General features: G+C 33.5%; 2 protein-coding genes and 1 long non-coding RNA gene across 4 annotated transcripts; 2 read left to right on the forward strand and 1 right to left on the reverse strand.

Moving 5' to 3' along the window:
- On the reverse strand, positions 1,810-4,204 carry LOC109126328 (uncharacterized protein At3g60930, chloroplastic-like). The gene is made up of 5 exons (XM_019229829.1): positions 4,132-4,204; positions 3,384-4,025; positions 2,857-3,304; positions 2,601-2,781; positions 1,810-2,523 (listed from the first exon to the last, which is right to left on the reverse strand). Exons 1-5 carry the CDS (start codon positions 4,202-4,204, stop codon positions 1,810-1,812), a joined length of 2,058 nt encoding a protein of 685 aa, XP_019085374.1.
- On the forward strand, positions 8,369-10,267 carry LOC104717858 (ATP-dependent Clp protease ATP-binding subunit CLPT2, chloroplastic). Its single transcript, XM_010435497.2, has 5 exons — positions 8,369-8,688; positions 8,784-8,822; positions 8,903-9,012; positions 9,116-9,295; positions 9,905-10,267. The coding sequence occupies exons 1-5, from the start codon at positions 8,447-8,449 to the stop codon at positions 10,060-10,062; spliced, it is 729 nt and encodes a 242-aa protein (XP_010433799.1). The 5' UTR covers positions 8,369-8,446; the 3' UTR covers positions 10,063-10,267.
- On the forward strand, positions 15,599-18,798 carry LOC104717868. Of its 2 annotated transcripts, none has more exons than XR_756309.2 (8): positions 15,599-15,832; positions 15,940-16,219; positions 16,312-16,434; positions 16,813-16,884; positions 16,989-17,063; positions 17,142-17,389; positions 17,493-17,542; positions 18,340-18,798. It is a non-coding gene; the product is annotated as an uncharacterized LOC104717868 (long non-coding RNA). The 2 variants fall into 2 exon arrangements; XR_756308.2 differs by having other exon boundaries at positions 15,601-15,832; positions 16,312-16,441.

The raw sequence follows: 20,360 nt of genomic DNA on the forward strand, positions 1-20,360 counted from the left end.
ACTTAGACTTATCTGATTTTGTCACTCAAAGTTAAGTATACCTCTAGCATTGACCTAATCAAGCATTTTATCTACTTCTTTCAGCCTGTAGCATTGTAAACGCCCTAGATCTAATCTCAACCTGTCGGTCTGTTGACCGCATTAAGAACATCAACCTAGAAGGAAATTTATCTATCATAACAATCAACTAAAGCATCCTAACCGATCAAGAACACCTAATCATCTATCCCATCCCTAAAAACTTTGCTACACTACTCGGACATAGAAACGAATGATAAAGCCATAGAAATAAACGAAAATGACATTATTAAAAGGATAGAGTAGAGTAGAAAAGAGTAGGGATAAAAGACCTATGAAAAACTACAAATTAAAAGTACAAAAGCAAGAAAAAATGTTGAGTCGCTCAGTTCTCTCACAGAAGCTCTCGCTCTCTGGTTTGAGGGTCTGCGGCGTGCTTGTTTGCGAGCTAGGGAAAGAGGGGGTTTATATATGGAAACCCATTTGACCTAGCTTCCCATACCTGCCCGATGGTCTACTCGATGGGGTACACGAGGCTTGAGTTGGGTAACTCCTCGGGTGGATCTTCGGGTTGCTCTTCGCGCTCTTGGATCCTCTTCGATCGTGTTGGGGTTCGGACTTGTTCTTGTAGCTCGATGGCTCCTTCGGGTACATGCTCGAGTTGTCCTTGTTTTTCCCCATTTTTGGCTCTTTAGCACCTGTTTTCATCCAATATATGCAAATGCAGAAATGCAACACCATAAATGCTCTAAAACTTGATTCCTACAGTAAATGGTCTAAAAATGCTAATTTAGAGGTATGAACAATGCAAAATATGGACAAAAAAGGATGCTAAAAACATGTAAATTAGAGTGTTATCAAGTCCTCAGCTGGCGGTCAATCCTACCTCTCTTCATATGAAAGTACTGAAGATCTTGACTTAGTTCTTGATGCGCGGCCTCAATCTGCACAAGCGAAATCGATAACGGATTAATTCGGAGCAGGCATGGATTGATGTCTCACTAAAAAGGAAGAACAAAAATAAAAAGATAGTCAGCTTCATTAGCACGCCTGTTAATGTAAAACGGCTTAACGTTGCCTGGAACGAAGTCACCAATCAGGGCAGGATCCGTTTGAGTTGGTTTCTGATCCGCTTCCCTTCGGCACTCGTTGCAGTACACGACCAGACATGGCGGCAAAGCTGCTATTCTATCAAACCCATTCTCGATCCAATCCTTTGGATGAGATTCAAGCAGTTCGAGTTTGAGTAGCAGTTCACGTTGCACCTGCTCCGATGCGGCAAGCAGGTCGCGATACTCCATGTGGCGGTCCTCCATGTCGTGGAAAAATTCTTCCAAGTCACGCCTTTCTTCTGGTTTGACACGGAACATTAACATCCAAGGAGCCTGAATGTTCGGATAGTAGGCCATCCCTCTTTTGATGGCTTCGGCATTTGAGAACATCAGGACATCGTTCCCGGTTAGGAGGGATTCTACGCTGCTAATGGAGCTAGGCATTGTCTCGGTTAAAAAGTTTATCTCAAGATGGTTGATTCAAAGATAATGCCAGTTGATTTATATGAATATGAAGAGGGGAATCTTTCCTAATTTCATGAAAATGGAAAAATTTAATCCCCTTGGAATTATAAATTTCTTTTTCTCACGAAAAGGAAAACTTTCGATAAGTAAAGGTAAGACCCCAGAATTGGTCAAACCAAAAGAGAAATTGGGCCAACCTAGTCGGCAATGTTTTACAAGGGTATTTGAACCCATACTCAAAAGAGTTCTAGCTTCTAAAAAAAAAAATGAAAAATCAAACATCCGAGGCACCGGTCAGATTGGCCTGGAAGATCTCAGCATTGGAGCCATGCGGATGACGAACGGAATCCGGAGCCATGGTCCTGGGGTGGAGAAGTCCATAGCCGAGGTGATCCGGGGACATGACGAGGTCATTTTCACCCAGTACGAGGACAACCATCCCATTGATAGCTTCCTCGGCCTTGGCCTTGTTTTTATCGATCTCCGCGATTTGCTCATCAGGAATAACGGCCCCCTTTCCAATAAGATATTGCACCGTTTCCTGCACTCCAGTAGCTTGGTTCAACAGATCCTCCAGGGGGCGAACTTTGTCTTGTTCGACCAGATAAGCCCTGACTTTATCCAGTCGGGTCTGTGCTTTCTTTGGTGTTTGCTCCACTTTTTCAAGCCGATCCCGGTGAACTCTTTTCACTTCGGAAGCCAGTTTGGTTTTCAGCCCTTCGCATTCTTGGCGCAGTTTGGCGTTCTCCTCTTCAAGAGTGACTATACGCGAATCTAGTTCGCCAATTCTCAGTTCGGATTTAGAGATTATCCCGTCCCTTTCGGCAAGAGTGGCTTCGAGTTCTTTGATCCAGGCGTCTTTCCCTAGGCTGGCCGCTCTGATCTGTTCCGTGCATTCTTTCAGTTTCTCTAACTCGAATCCAGAATTCGCGTGAGAATTGACTTGCCTGTCATACAGTTGGGTCAACGTGTTGATCTTGGCAGCAGTCTGCAAATTTGAAGAAAGCATGTTAGGTCGCCCATATGAAATGTCAGCATCTTCAAAAATAATATAGGGATAAGAACCATAAAATGGGATTCGGCAACATCGAGGAAAGCCGGGTAGAACTTCAGTTTATCTGCTTCCGGGTGGATTCGATTGGAAGTCTTCAGATTCCGGAAGAGTTCGCCAGAAGCCGCACGATTTGTCACCAAGGGATAATCGCCGAAGTAGTCAAAAGCGAAACAGTTGGTTTTATCATTTCCTCTTTTCAGACGAAATCGATCAGCTGATTCTAATCCAGCCTCTTCTGCCGAACGCTTGCGATTAACTACGGATTACGGCTCCAAAACTGACTCGTCTCCGATCTGCTTCCCTTTGCTTTGCTTCTTTTTCTTTTTCCTTCTTTCCCCAGCTTCGGGCGGAAGGATGTTCTCTTCGGTGGCTGGAGGGTCAGCTGCTTCAAGGGTAGGAGCAGGACTGTCGTTTTCAACGACGTCCTCAACACCAACTATGTCGATGTTTTCTTCATTACCCTCAACAGGGTCGGTGTCAGTTCGGACAAAAGCCTGAGAGTCCGGATGCACAATTTGAAGGGAGCTAGCATCAATAACACATGCTCCAACAGACGCTTGTCCTAGCGAACTCGCGAAACTTTGTCCTGGCTTTCCCATTACTTTTTTGACTCTCCTACGAGTAATAAGCTCCCACCGTCGCGAAGTCCCAGAAAATAATGCGTCTCTGGCAGATTGATAGCCGCGAGCTAGACGAGTCGCAAAGAGGGGACGATCTGAAAGCAAGAAACAGAAAGTTAAAATTAGTCAGAAATGCCGCTATCAATCAAAACGAGCGGGAAAATTAAAGTCTACCAGGATTTTCATTCCACACTCTCCGATGGAAGCCTAGCGGGTCCTCGAACGAGTATTGGTCGACGCGAACGAAAAAATAGCAGTCGGCCCATTTTTTGAATTTGCTGACCTTCCTGCCAGGGAGAAAGTTATGTTTTGGCCTCATATTCACTTCCCAGTTCTCTTTGCTTTTCGATATTTTGAAATCTGACAACTGTTCAAAGCATTGAACTCCTACTTCGGCCGCTATAGTAAGGGCGGCGACGAAATTACAAACACTACCCGGGGCGAACTGGCAGATCGGCACCCTACGCCTCTGGGCGTACCTCGACAACAAAGCAGGAATCGGAAACCAGAGGCGGCATTTAGAGAAGTAACCTTCGTATAGGCAAATGTACCCTGCCGGAGGGTTCGAGGGTCGCTGGTCGTCCCGTGGGATTATAATCGTAACACCGCTGTTATCCAGACCACATGAGTTCAACATACTGTTGACAGATTTGATCAAACTCGAAGTTTTCTTTCCTCCAATCTGCCCTTCGTGATCCAACAAGGGCAAGATATCATCGACCGAGATCCCAACGGGAATGAACCGATCTTCTTCTGAGCTTAGATCGGTGTTAGGCAGTTCGGTGTCCTCGCCTTCATGACGATCTGATTCTCGATCTATAGGTTGAGTTTGAGAAGAAGAAGCTCCAGCCGAACAGCGGACCAGAGGAAGTTGGGCTTCGGAGTCCGATCTGTGTGATATCTCCTGATGCGGGAGCTTTACGTTTGGAATTGCACCAAATTAGTTGATCGCATTCGCTTTCTCGCGGGGAAGTGGTTTGCGAAGTGCTCGCCATAACAGATGATCGGAGAGTGCGGAAGAAAACTAAAATAAATAAATAAAGAGGAGAGAGTTCGGAGCAGATTACCTCTCGCTGTTGGCAGAAAATGAGAAATGACGAGAGCAGAGGCGTATTTATAGAGTCAAGTGGGCGGCAACCCTATGAAAGCAATCATGACCTACGCGACTCTTCGGATTCCAACCTAGCAGATATGACGCGAATGACACGTGTCATCAAGACAGTTTACAGCGAGATAATACCGGAAATCCAGGTTAGAAAATCAAAATTCTTTATGGTTTAGATAGGATATATTCTTTTCCTTAGTTCATATATTCGAATTGATTCTCGAATATTCAGAACTGGGGGGGGGGACTAATTGTTGGTGCGGGATTTAGCACCCCCGACATACCGAACTAAACCAGAAAGATAATTCAATTATTTAACCGGGAATCCGGTTAAGAATCTAATTAGGTTACTTTAGGTCTGTTCGGCCCAGCCTTGAGGAAGAAGAGCCGACTTCCACTTCGTCTGGCGGCCGATTCGAAGAATGAAGCAACTTTCCTTATCTTAGTTCATCCGATAAGGAAAGTTAATATATTATGTAATCTATGGACATGTATAAATAAGGGGAGACTTCTCCATTGTAAATCATCCGATATTGAATACAATAATTCAGTTCTCTCTTTGTTCTTAGCAATAAACCCTAGTTCAAAAGACCTAAACCCCTTTTCTCAATTCCTAAGCTTAGATCGACTTTTCAGAGAAATAACTTCCTTGAATTTGTTTCCCACCCTAAACAAAATCGTTGTGGAAACCTAGTTTCTACATGGTTGCTCTGTTTTACAGCTTTGTTTTCTTACTGTAAGTGGTTGTTTTTGTTTATTCTGTTATATTCTTGATTCTTTTAATTGGTTGTATTAAATAAGTGTTGCAAAAAAAATATTAACGTTGGTTTATTAGAAAATGAAGTGAAGAATATTAAAGGGCATTCTGAAAAATGCCCATTTTGGTGGGATTCTTTTCAAAAATATTCTAGAGACGCGACCATTTTAAAAATACCCATTTTTGATTCAAAAAGATAATTTTTTTTTAATGAACTAAATTTAATTTCGCCGTCTTTCTCTTCTCCGTCGTTCACTCCTTCCTCCTCGATCGACGATTTTCAATCTCCTTGTTCGAGCGATCTCTGCATCCCTTCCATCATCATCTTCGTCAATCTTGTTTTGGGACTCGTGTTCATCGGATCGAAGATTCACTTTGTCAGGTTTGTGGTTAAGATTCCGTTTTTCTTTGTTATATACATCAATCTGAAATTGATTTTAGATCAAAAATTCAGATCTACCGAATTGTAGTGGATCGATAACGGTGGTTGAAGTTGATCTGACGAATTCAGATCGAGAAATGTCTTTGATATGGATTTGGAATTTGTAAACTCTTGTAAATTTGGATTTTTGTTACTTCTTGTAAAAAACATTTTAAAAACCCATTTTAAAATCCAATTTCAGATCGATCGTAGTTGATGGATAAAGGTAGTTGTAGTTAATCTGACGAATTCCATTGTAAACTCTAATAAAAAAATTTCTTTGAAATCATTTTCTTTTGGAACAGATGGAATCTAGTGATTCATTTGAAGCCCTTGCACTACCTAGAAACATATATGATATGAGTCTTGAACCAAATGATGCAGCCACCATATGTCAACATTCAGACTTACACCTTATTAAAAAGGTTAGAGATGTATTAGGAGATGCATCTTTCAAGAAGCTTGAAGATTCATTCTTTGGCCATATCATCAAGTTTTCAGAAAAGATATTCTATTATTTGATGCTGAGAGGGAAAAATTTATGTTTTACGGTTCTCCAAAAGAGAGTTTTTCCTCACAAGCATTTAACCAAAATATTTAAATTTTAAAACAGTTTTAATCAGTCTTATAACATATTTAAATATTAAATATATAATTATTATACTAAATTCATTTTCAAAACCCAAAATTATTCACCTATTTTTAAAATATGATTACTATTAATATATTTGAAAAATAAAAAATTGAATTATCACAATATTCATAATCATAGAGGATTGACTTATTAAAAACCATTCGTATAATTAAGTGATATTTCATTCAATATATTTAAAAAAGTTACAAATAAATTTAACCTCTGATTACTATGTATTTTATAAGACTAAAATTTGAAAAATCTTAATAATCATTTAACAAAAGATTAATCTGAATAATTTGTGGAGTCACATAGATATTCAACACCCACTCAAAATGAAAAAATGTCATTGATTAATATATGAACTCAAAGTCATATGTTCTTATATGAACTCAAAGACAAAATGGATACTATAACATAAAAGAGAATTGCAGCGTTTTATCATATTTATCAAATTCATATGATTCGTGATTTAATAAAGTTAATACATAATTAATATATATATATATATATATATCGTACCTAATGTACAAAACATGTATAATTTTCAAAACTATATGTGATGATTTAATCATGATCATCCTCTCAAACATATTAAGATTAGAAAAGAATTTGGAATAATATGGCTAAATTCAAAGTTCATTCATGCTTATATTATGACAAAAAAAATTTGAGCTAATAAATATATTCAAATAAAGATGACATTCATTGAGAGTATCTTTTTAAGAAAATAGACATATTCTCATTTCAGAATTTAATTATATTTTTTCATAATGATTTTTTGTCTAATTTCAAAAGTTATATGTGATGATTTAATCATTATCCTCATCTCAAACATATTAAGATTAGAAAGGAATTTGGAATAATACGACTAAATTCAAAATTTATTCATGCTTATATTATGAAAAAAAAAAAAAAAAATTTGCTTATAGATATATTCAAATAAAGATGACATTCATTGAGAGTATCTTTTTAAGAAAATAGACACATTCTCATTTCAGAATTCAATTATATTTTTCCATAATGATTTTTTCTCAAATTTCAAAAGTTATATGTGATGATTTAATCATGATCATAATCTCAAACATATTAAGATTAGAAAGGAATTTAGAATAATACGACTAAATTCAAAATTCATTCATGCTTATATCATGAAAAAAAAAAATTTGTGCTTATAAATATATTCAAATAATAATGACATTCATTGAGAGTATGTTTTTAAGAAAATAGATACATTGTCATTTCCCTATAATCTCATAAACTCTAATACTGAAATCACCGTTATGTCTCTTGTAAAGTAATGCGATCGTAGGAAGATCATGTCCATACAAAAACTTCACATCCAAAATAATTTTATCCTGACCTCTCCACAAAAATGTTTGTCCAAAAAAAAAAGACACATTGTCATTTCAGAATTTAGTTATATTTTTCCATAATGATATTTTCTCTAATTTTAAAAGTTCTATGTGATGATTTAATCATGATCATCAACTCAAACATATTAAGATTAGAAATAAATGTTGGAATAATACGACTAAAATCAAAATTCATTCATGCTTATATTATGATTAAAAAATAAACATTTTGTGCTTATAGATATATTCAAATAAAGATGACATTCCTTGAGAGTATATTTTTTAAGAAAATAGATACATTCTCATTTCAGAATTTAATTATATTTTTTCCATAATGACTTTTTTTCTCTAATATTACTCCATTTATAGAAAATCTTAACAAACCGACTAACTCAACAAATTTAAATAGCCTAATCAAAAATATTAAATCATTCAATTAGATTATCTCCAAATATAAGTTTCAAATCCCATTGTTACTAATATATAATAAAATTAAATAATTAAATTATTGAATAATATAATGTATGTTATTATGGTTCCATAAAAAAACATGCAAATTGTTGTGTTTACGCTATAAAATATAAAAGATATGAATTTGATATTTAGAACACACAAAAAATATAAATTTCCACAAATGGTAACATTTTATCAATATTTTCTCTACTACGTTTAAATATTTCACGAATGAAATGTATTTTTACACGAAATAAACACAAACTTGAATAAAATAAAATACTAATTTAGTTATAATTTATTTAAGAAGGAACAATAGTCCACTAAATGGGCCGTGTTGGGTATTTTCCAATCTTTAAAGCCCAAGCTTACGCCGATGAAATAAAGAAAACGATATCGTTTCGATAATCTTCTTCAACCTCCACAACCTCTCTCTCTCCTTTCCCAAATTTGACGTTCTTCCATTTTCTTTTATTTTCCCGTTATCCAAAGAAGAAGACACACTCGCGAAAATGGCGGCTCGCTCTTCTTGCAACTTTGCTTTAGCGAATCCGATCATCTCACGAATCGATTCTTTCTCTAAGCAGAAAAAACCATCTGTTCCATTATACTTCTTCTCTACAAGAAACCCTTTGACAAATCCATGGTTAGGCGTTGTTGATTCATCATCCCTCTCTCTCACCTCTCCCGTCTCCGCTCTTCAAACCAATCGCCGTAGAATCCATAAATCCGTCATCTCCAGCTTACCCACCGCGTAAATTTCACCAATCTTGATCTAATTTTGATTTGATTTTGATCAATTTTAGTCCGCTAAATTCTAACAAATTACGTGCTCTGATTTTGTTTCAGGAATCCGGATTTAGTGGTTTCTGATGCGAAAAAGCCAAAGTAAGTGTAGTGAGAGGATTGAAATTGGTTTGCGATTGGATTTTGAAAGTTTTCTGAATTGATTTAGGGTTATAATGTAGATGGTCATGGAGAGCAATTAAGTCATTTGCAATGGGGGAGCTTGAAGCTAGGAAGCTTAAGTATCCAAATACTGGAACTGAAGCACTTCTCATGGGTATTTTGATTGAAGGTACCTTTAACTTTTACTTTTGGTTTTGATTTGCAATCAAATTGAAGCTTCATTAGGATCTTCTTGGTAGTGATAAGTGTGGTAATGTTGATTGAATGGGCAGAAACTAGTTTTACTTCAAAGTTTTTGCGGGCGAATAAGATAATGCTATACAAAGTTCGTGAAGAAACGATCAAGTTACTAGGAAAAGCAGATTTGTATTTCTTTAGCCCTGAGCATCCTCCTTTAACTGAAGATGCTCAACGAGCGCTTGACTCTGCTCTGGATCAGAATCTTAAAGCAGGTTTGTCTTTTGTTCGAACTCAACTTGTCTCTCTAGTGTTATGAGTCTCATATTCTGTGATATGGTGATATAATTGTCGTTGTGAGAGCAACATTACCTGGAGAAAAGTTTGTATCTATTGGTTAGTTTCTTAGCATACTCGGGTGTTTGCATGTCGTTGGCTAAGGCTTATCAATCTTGTGGAAGAGAGATAGCTTTGGTTAGAAACTGTTCCACTATATGCATATGGTGATAAATGTCTCATGAGAGCAACATTACTCTTGAGTCTGGTAATTTGTTAGCTTACTCGGAAGTTTTCATGTTGTTGTTGGCTTATCAATCTTGCGGAAGAGAGATAGCTTTGGTTATAAAATGTTCCATCCAGTACATGCGTATGTTGATAAAACGTCGTTAACTCGTTATGAGAGCAACATTACTTGGAGAACAGTTTATTCTAATTGAGAGTCTGATAATTTCTTAGCCTACTTAGAAGTTTTCATGTCGTTGGCTTATCAAATCTTGGGGAAGAGAGATAGCTTCGGTTATAAAATGTTCCAGGAGATGCATGTACATGCTTCGATTAAAAGACAGAATTTTAAGCACCATTGTTTTTATTGTTTATTGTTACAGGTAGTATCGGGGAAGTAATGCCAGCACATATACTACTGGGAATATGGTCTGAAGTTGACTCTCCAGGTCACAAGATATTGGCAACTCTTGGTTTCACAGATGAAAAATCTAAAGAGTTAGAGTCCTTTGCCTCTAAATCTGGCTTTCTAGATGAGTAGTATATTACATCTGTCATTTCTCCATTAATGCAAAATCTCCAAATTCATAGTTGCAGTTTGCAATAATGTGTGCATCCTTGCTGGTTCTTATTTCCAGTTTCTTTGCTTTGCCGTATAGACTTAAAGCTTTTCCATAGAAATTACGAACACTGGATCCTTGAGCTTTACTTGTTATATAGCTTCTCGACTTTAATTGTCATTGGCATTTCTTTCCCCAAGTTAAATTTTTATATCTAGAGGAGAAACGAATTTACAATGTCAAGCCCTTCTCTAGCCTTGAACGCCAAATTTGCATACATACCAATCAATGGCCTAAACAAGAGATGGTAATTTCAGTGAAATGGAATGGAATCTTGGAGACTTGGTGATCAATAATTTTAGAGTTTTTTTTGTGAAGAAGAAGATTAAAGAAGAGTACAAACTTTGAGGTTTGGAAATTAGAGAAATACATGAGTTTTCTATAATACAATTGTTTGGAACTAAAAAAAAAATACGTAATATTTGCTTTTAATGAAGCTGTCAAGATTACATTGTGATTGGTTTATATAGTGAAGTGTTGGTGTAAGTGTAGGTTGCTTTATAAAAGTCTTCTTGGGATTTATTGGCACTAGGCTCAATAAACGTGGCATTGAAGCTTCTGGTCAAGATCGAAATGTCTTGAACCGATGTTTCACAACTGTCCCGGTTAACAACACCAAGTATTAGCCACCAAGCCCACCACCATTTGAAGTTATCGTTTAAGCTCATAATAAGTAGTAAAGTACTAGTATATTCTTTTTTTCTCTCTGATTATATGAATGTTTGTAGTTTGTACTATGACATGGTACATTAATTGTTAATAAGTACTCACTGATTTGAGAAGACTACAAGCTAGAACTTATCTACTATAATTGTTACGAAATAGAGAACCATTAGTTTATGATCTCCAGGGAAGAATATAAAAAATGTACCACAAAATGTTTCAGAATTCTTAAATAATAGACTTTAATACTAAAATTTAAAGGTCTGTATTGTTTTAACTTTTAACCCACTAAAATAGTATATTTTAAACTTTAATTCCATATATTAAAACCTTAACCGAAATCTTCAATCATGATCTAAGAAAATGAGATTCTGAATCATATACACTAAACCTTAAACCTGAATATGGTGTATTTTCTTAATTAATGTGTTAGCCTATTATTTTAGTTTAGACTTAATATATAAAATTCTAGATCTAGACTTAAAAAGTTAGCACCATGGGAAAGACAATCCAAATTTTTTATTTCTTCTATTGTTTAGCAATGAAAATCCACAAAGATTCTGAATTGATGAACTTCGAGCAAAAATATTAAGTATATAGTTTGATCCTGAAATAGCTCCTGAAAGGTTGGACGATTAACTTGTAATATTTGTTCGTACTTCGTACCAAAGTCATTTGTTATTTTAGTTCAGATACCTAAGAATTGTTAACGATGATCTCATTCGAGCATTCTTATTTTTAATAACCTTATTATATTATATGTGCGAGCTAGATTGTTATTTCATCCATGTAGAAATAATATTTCTTATAGAATTATTCTCTCAAGACATAGAATATGATGTGGAAAAACCTGTCAAATATGTTTTGTATATAAGATGGAGTAATAGTACTTTTAACAAAAGTTTAGTAACCTATTAAAGATTATAGTTACCCCATAATACATGATCACGTTGGATAGTTCCATGACGATTGACAAATAGTTTTAAAATAGACTAGCTAGCTAGTGACTCAATACTGAAATATGATAGACGGTTATATTTGCACCACATTACATTATATATCTCTAATAAATAGATGATTTTACAGTTTGCTAAAGAATGGACGTAAGAGAATCAAACCCTAAATTTGGTTTTAACTTAAAGTTATTTTCATACAATAATACATATATGGGTTAGACAAGTATATCTCTACAACACAATTTCAAAATTTTTTATAAAAACTAAATCAATTAAAGCTATAACTCAGAACTCATAAGATTTATTAAACTAGAGCCTATAGACGTTGTGAATATGTTAACGATTATATGTAATAGTATGAAACTAAGAAAAGAAGACATAATTAATTATTAATCACGAGATTCCTCATGGATAGTAGAACCGTTGATATAGTATCATACTATCATGTCATGTGTGAGTTATTTTTAGCTTCAGCCTTGTCATTTAGCTCAATTTTGTCTCCACTTTTCAAGTCTCAACAATGCCGTCTTAATGCTCCACTAATTATCACGTAATTATTATTTAACTCACATGCCCCCACCACTTTGACATTAATCTCTTTTTTTTTTTTTTTTTGATCAAAGGGACATTAATCTCTTATTATCACGACTTTTCATGAATACTAGAGTCCAGTCCAGCTTTTGATTATTATTTGATTTTCAAACGATTAGGCTATAATTCAACTTTAGGGTTTCGAATATTTGTTGAACAGTTTGTCTTGGGGTCATGATTTATTTAACAGTTTAAAAACATGTCAGTTAAAAATAACTCTAATGTGCTTAATACTGTTGATATTTTGGCTGATGATATGTAAACATGTATCTTCTTCAAGGCAACAACTTTTTTCTTTTTCCGTTTCCAAATAAAAAATTGCCTAAATAAAAAAGACTTCAAAAATCTTATAATTAAACTCAAACGCCATTTTTTTGGAAAATAAGTTAATTTACATTATAGAAGATAGTCACCAATATATTACTTTAGCTTATAGTTTTGTTGCGGATTTGTATTTAAATCACCAATATATTATTAATTTCAACATTTGTTAATCTCAGTAGAAAATACATTTATATATTTACATTTCTTTGGGTCTTTGGGAGGGGACCATAAATTGAATTCGTGAGGAAAGCAGAAGCACGATAAGATTCGAGGCAATTAGGTGCCATCCACATGGAGACTTAATTTAAATTATATAGTTAATCAGCTTAATCTACCAACTTCTTTCTTTATTTAATTGTTGTATCCAAGTTGTGCTCATACAATTATTAACATATTCAATTTGTCATAGACTTTTTTCTTCTTCTTCTAAGCTGATAGGTTCATTGATTTGTTTAACTTATTTTTAAAGATATGTGACATATATATAATCTATATTTTCTTTGTGGGCAATAAAAGTTAGGTTTATAGTTTCGAATTCAATTAAAATTACAATTCTGTATGCTTTACAAGCTTGCATCCCTTTGGCCTTTTACCAATGTGTAATGTCTGTCTTTGCCTTTACTCCTTTTTTTGTCTTTATCACGAATTTAACTTTGACAACGCATAATCTGAAAGTTTTAGTAAGCAATTAGTTTCTATCTCTAAAATGCATTACCATTTTCAGTATTGTTAACGTTAACTATACAGTCTATACAAAAAAAGAATATACGAGTTTCAAAGAATTTTTACCTTACATTTTATATTGGTCTCGTATATGTTGTATGAACTTACAGTAATTTTCATTAGATTTTTTGAAAGTATCTAAAAAGTATGAAAATGACGCAATTTGACGGGGTTTTTTTTTTTTTTTTTTCACTCCAACAACCCGAGTATTATATATGTTCATGTTATATATAAAGATATCTCATTGTTATTTATAGAATGTAGATGTTGTCTCAAAATGAAATCACAACCATACATACTAATAACATGTTGTTTATTTTACCATATAACGCATTGTGATCTTAATTTTTTTTGGGCCAAATGCTTGTTATTTAAATTAGGAAATGTTGGAAGACAGACTCTTGTGGTTATCAATGTCTTTTTTAGTTAGCAACTAACTTTTTTTATCTAAAGTGACTAGCTTTTTCAAAATTTCATGGTAAAAAGTTTTTAACAATTAACTTGATTTTAAAAGTTTGATAATTTTCGTATAGTTTTTGTAAGTTACAAAAAGATATCTAATAGAAAAAATACAAAATGTGCTGAAAAATTTTATGACCAATTTCCAAAAACTTCATTCATCATAAGTAAAAAATTATCTGATGAAAAATGCGTTCGATATGATGAATAATTTACCCCCAAGAGTTCAACAAACTTTGTTCATGGATAAGTGAGAAAATGTTATCCTCGGCTATAATATATTTTTTTAGATGCTCCCTTAATCTATTTAACTAGATATTTGAAAACACATATTTGTGGCTAAGTGTAGTTACGATCGACTTTGTGTTTGTATGAGCATAAAGTAAATAACGCACAAGTTTTGTTAACGGGGTTCGGTTTTTCCTACATCCCCGGGACCTAGTCCAGAACAAATTCACTAGAACAAGATAGCAATTACAACTGCATATGATACAAGCACTACTATGCCTATCATTCTTTTCTAGATGAATAAACCATCAAAAGATCTCTCTATCTTGTTGATGGGGCAACACCACACATCTTGTGTGCATCTCTCAAAACTACCTTGAAGCGCGTAGGTCTTCATGAAGCGCCCTCTTGGTATTTATATCAATTGCCCAACCCCTAGGGTTGGCAATTTTCCTATTATACAACAAATAGAAAATTGAGAACTTTCCTTTCTTTTTGGATAAGGAAAGTTTCTCTTCAAGATCTCATCTTGAATCTTCCATTCAAGATGTTCATCCAGCTAAGCAGCCGCCACTTGGCTTGTCCAAGTCGGCCTTAAGCTTCTTTACTCAAACTCTTCAATTCAGCTTCTTGTACTACTTCCTGTATTAACGTCGGACTAGTACAAGAACTGCTTCAGACGTTTGATACATCCTCCGATATATCTAACTGCAGGGTTCTTGATTCAACACCTTATCTTCTCTGCTTTGTGTTAATCAGTGTGTCAGCACCATCAGCAAGTGCTACTTAAGGTCTGCTCTACCGGCATTTGTATTAAGTAATACTTCATCTTCTGTGTCAGCTCTTCCAGTATCTGTATCATGTAATGCGTCAACCTCTATGTCAGTTTTGTCTTGTTTTAGCAGAGAATCCATGACATGTTCTAAACCTGTTAAAACTTCAATCAACACAACATCTTCAATATTTACCCGCGGTACACCGCGGGATATATTTTACTTTAATAAATTTTAAAAATCTTTATTGATTATATTACATATATATATGTAAACAATATTTTATGTATTTGTTGAATTAACTATAATTATGTAGTGTATAATTTCTATTTACTATATGGTGTGGTTTATTATATATATCCTTAATGTTTATTAACTTTTATTTAGTCAACAAATAAACTATTTTTAAATTTTCCTATTTTATTTACAGTGTAAAGATAAAAATATTACATATATATTATTAATTTAAAATATATGAGTATAATATAATTTGAATTTGTATTATTTGTTGTTTTTATCCTATATTATGTTAGACTTTTGTATTTAGACTTGTGCAAGTCGATTAATTGATTCTTATTATTTAACAATTGATTGTTATTAGTATTGTTTTAAAATGTTAATATTAATAATACATTAGCTTATAAAAACAATTCAATGGAAAAAAGAAAAAAAAATGGGCTCGTTCGGGCCCAAAAATATTGATCCGACTGTCATTGCACGAAAAAAAAAAAAAAAATTCTTTTGTGTCTCCACCGACAACCATCGAACTCTTTCTATCCGGTTTCCTTATCATCTCTTTCTATCTTGTTTCCTAATCATCTCTTTCTATCTGGTTTTGTAAACCTGAAGAATCAAATTCCATTGTTATGATTCTTCATCGTTTTAATAGAAACATACTTTATCCAAATTAAAATTTAGAGCTTTTTCATAGCCAATAGATTACAGATCTATTCCAAGTAATCCAATCAATCCAGGTAAATTTTTATGTTCTTTCAGTTGATTTTTTTCTTCTCCTCTTCCGAATTTGATGTTTAAGAGGAGAAGATGATTGGTTCTTTTCATGCCGATTATTCAACAAAAGGGAAGAAGAACTCAAACAAAGGTTGAATTCAAAATCTCTCTCTCTTCTCTCTCTTGCGTGAGAGCAGGCGCAGATTTTTCCAGATCTTGAGAGAGATAGAGAGGGAGAGAATAGTATCGGAGAAGAAGAAGAAGACGCCGGAGGAGCTGAAACAATGATTACGATCCCATACCTTACAGCTGTATCCACGTATTTCAGCTACGTCTTGCTCTTCGCCTTTGGTCAGCTCTGCGATTACTCCCGCCTTCTCTTCGATTGGTGGCGCACCAACAATCTCCAGGTTCAATTTCTTCATTTCTTCTCCTCAGAAAATCAATCTGATTCTATTGTGGCGGCGTTGTTGAGACTTCTTTACTAATTTGTTGTGTATAGGGATATGCACCGATCTGCTTGGCGCATGAGGATTTCTACATCAGACGATTGTATCATCGTATTCAGGTTTCTTCTCCAATTGCGGTCCTATCCCATCAACTCTCGGCCGGCTTAAGAAACTCTGTCAGTTGTATGCTCCCTTATTTAACCTCTCTTCTTTTAATACGTTCTTAATAAGCAGCCTAATTATCATCTTCAGTTTCCTTGATAGTGTTTGTCTTCCTTAAAAAGCTATTCGTACAAAGTCTTGTTACATTTACCGGAGTCAGAAAGTAGTGTGGTGTGGCCAAATATATGCTAAGTTATTTTTACTAAATGAAAAGGTTTTGGTCTCTAGGAGATTAGGATGTTGTATCAGATAGTACCTTTAAGTACTCTGTGGAGATTTTTTAAATGGAATCTCCACAGAGTTAATATGTATTTTACTAACTAATTCTTCACATTCTAAGGTTAATATGTATTTACTTATTCGTGACATGGTCGTTTGCTATTGATGATTAGGCGTCTCAATAACAATAGCTTATCTGGAGAAATCCCAAGGTCTTTGATTGCTGTCTCGACGCTGCAAGTTCTGTGAGTGTAATTTTGTCTCTCTCAAATTCCTTTTCTCAAGTTTCTGATTATTGTTTGACCAATCTTGGCATTAAGTCAGAAAATGACATCATCTTCAAATGCAGGGAACTAACCGCGAACAATCCTCTCACTGGAGATATTCCTGTTAATGGTTCCTATTCACTTTTCACACCTATCAGGTTTACTGAAATCCTATTTTAAATCTTAGTGGGGAGGTCAGAAAACACCCCAATTAATTATTTGAAAGTTGTCTGCAGTTTTGCCAACACCAAGTTGAAACCCCTTCCTGCATCTCCACCGCCTCCTATCTCCCCTTCAATATTTAAACTATGTTATCCTCGTTAGAAAGCTAAGTACAATTCATGTTTACAGATTGCTTAAGAAACATGGTTATTTTTTAAATAATGTTAATGAGACATGGTGTACTTTACAGGGTAGATTAAAATTCTAAGAAATCTCTAATAAAAGTGTCAGTAAAAGTTCATCAATTTGAAAGTTAAAGATGGTGAGTAATTGATGATCCTGTTTAATTTCTCCATATTTATTGTTAAGGAAACTGTTATTCTCTTTATATAACTAATTGTTGTTTGTTTTTCCTGAGGGTGAAGTTTAGAGGCGTGTGAAACTACTGAGCATCTTCAAATTATTCTAGACTGAGGTTAGTAATCTCTCTCTTTTTAGTTTTAGTTAGTATTACAAAGTTGATTACGTTCTGTGAAATCAGTTTTAAAAAGTAAAGTTTTTTTCAAACAGTTTAATAGGAAATAACTTGGCTTTCAAATAATTTTTCTTTAAACATCCAAAAACGTTCATAATGTAAATATAGTGAACTCTTAGTAGCAGATGTTTTACGAAAAAAACCAAAGATTACAACTTAAGTAAAATATAAATGTTTCTACAAGTGACGTGGATTATGATTTGATTTGTTCTATGGGTTTCGAATGATTGGTCTTATTGTGTAAGAAGTACCTGCATTTTTAATAAAACATAATTATTGTATGAAAGCTATTGGTGATATTATTGTTTCGAAACAGTAAATGAAATAGCTAGTAATATAGATGGGTCAAATTTACCTTTGTAGAGGTTGTTGACTCAGTATATGTTTTGGAAAACCTCTTTGAAAATAACATTAGTTGTAAAGGCAAAAATTTAAAGGCAGAAATCTACAGAACAACCCTCCATGCGGTTTTGAAGGGTCGAACATCTTTCAAAAAAGCAAAAGTAGCAGCCATATTGTTTGATTTGTGTAGATGTGATTGCTTATGGACCATAGAGTGTTAGATTATAATTATTTATAGGGAACGTATTAGGTCGAGAACACATTTTTACGGTACAAAAAAAATATTTCTTACGATTGGATTAGAGAGATAATTACGTGATTTGTTATTTATGGTATCTTTATGGGATATTATATATACTGATTTGTAATTTTGTTTGGATTGATTGACATGTAAGATACGTAATTGGTGGGAAAAAATATTTGGGTATCACAAAGTTTCAACACAAATCTCGGATAGGATCGGCGAAGAAGGCAAGTAAATCTGTGTTTAATTTATATTTAATTGTTGAATATTCACATTTAACTCTGTTTCGATTTATTGATATGTAAGATACGAAAATGGTGGAGGAAAAGATTTGGATATCAAGAGGTTTCAACACAAATCTCGGTTTGGATATCAATAGGTTAATCTAGTGGATTTTAAATTGATCACAATTAAGAATTTAAATTGATCACGATTTTAAATTGATCACGATTAATCTAGTGGGTATAAATGAAATGGGCTTGGACTTTGATCTGTTAGTGATGTTTAAATTTAGAATCCAGTCCGTTTTTTATTTTTAAAAATTAACTCAATGGTAGTCTTATAAATAAGTCTGAAGTTGAGGATTTATTTAATAGATGTACTTGGAAAATGTATATATAGATTTATTAGAGCATGTCATATAATAAAAATGGTTTAACCGAACTTGTTGATAGTTACATACAAGATGATCATCTTGATCAGAACATCGTATTAATATATACAGAGTCTGATGTCAAATATGTTTCTAACAATACTCATACTTTAACAAATTTTAATATTATATAGTTATAACATATTTAACCAACAAATACAACTTATAATTGAAATGTTTTAGTTATAAATAATTTGTCCCGCAGTATACCGCGGGTCCTAATCTAGTAAACTACTTAATTATTAAACTAATCAATTAGTAATCCGTAAAATTCGGTATTGAAAGCTAAGCAGTACTCTCTTTTTGCGAGCTTCTAACTCAAACGCTGTTTGATTCAAGCCTTTTGAGGAAAAAAAATTAGAAAGTGCAAAGTGACCTCATTTCCCAAAAACTTTATTTGATTTTGTTATTTGTAGATAATAATCACACTTCAAATAGTACTACTCCTATGACGTAAGGTTATCCTTTGTATTGGGATCAATTATCGTTATCAAACCAACAAACAATAATAGTACCTAATAATATATATAATATATATGAAAAAAACTAAAAAACAAAAACTGATACATAAATAATACTCCCTCTATTTTTGTTTAGTTATTTTTAAAATTTTTTTACATAAATTAAAAAACTATTAACTTTTTTGTTTTACACTTTATTAGTATATGTTATAATTTTTTTTATTGGTCTAAACATTAAAAAAATATGAATAAAATTGAGATATTCACAAAATATTTGCATTGAAAATCTAAAACGACAAATATTATAAAACCGGAGAGAATACAGTTTAATAGTTGATATGTCGTATTCTCGTATGCATACATGGTTATAGATTAAGGAATGATGGAATATGGTAACAATAACAATAATAAAAAGAGTGTTTGCATGATAATCATAAAATGGTTAAGAAAATAACTGTAAATAACTGTAAACAAATGACAGTTCAAATTTTATTAATTTTCTTCTTAACACGTGCATAATATATAACTAATTTTTCTAAATATAAGAAAATGATAAATTTTTAATATATGCATGGTAACATAACAAGGGAATCACATTCTTAATATTCAAAAAATGTGAAAAATTTAGGGAACCATTTATCAACTATCACTGTTTTTGGATTGTGCGTGGATTATAAAAATGTAAAAAAGAAGAATAAAATATTGTAAGGGGGCGATTATAATCAAACGTTTATTTTATTTTATTATAATCTAATGTTAATATATGAGTTGCGATGTAATTAAGAACTTATGAGTCATATTGGAGATTAGGTAACAATCAAATAGAGTCAACCATCAACAGCAACTTCCTCGTTTGGTGGAACTGTGTTCTCGTATTAACTTGTTTTTTTCTAGCCAACCATCATATATATAAGCTGGTCCAGGTAAAGAATAAATTTATTTATTTATTTTTTTTTTTGTCAAACAAATTTATTTATTTTTAAATATAAAATACCTAAGCACAATGTATACTTCGATTAATAATAATGCATATTTTTTTTTTCCATGTGATATTGAACT

Source organism: Camelina sativa, chromosome 2 (genome assembly GCF_000633955.1).
Source record: "Camelina sativa cultivar DH55 chromosome 2, Cs, whole genome shotgun sequence".
In the NCBI taxonomy this organism is placed as follows: Eukaryota; Viridiplantae; Streptophyta; class Magnoliopsida; order Brassicales; family Brassicaceae; genus Camelina; species Camelina sativa.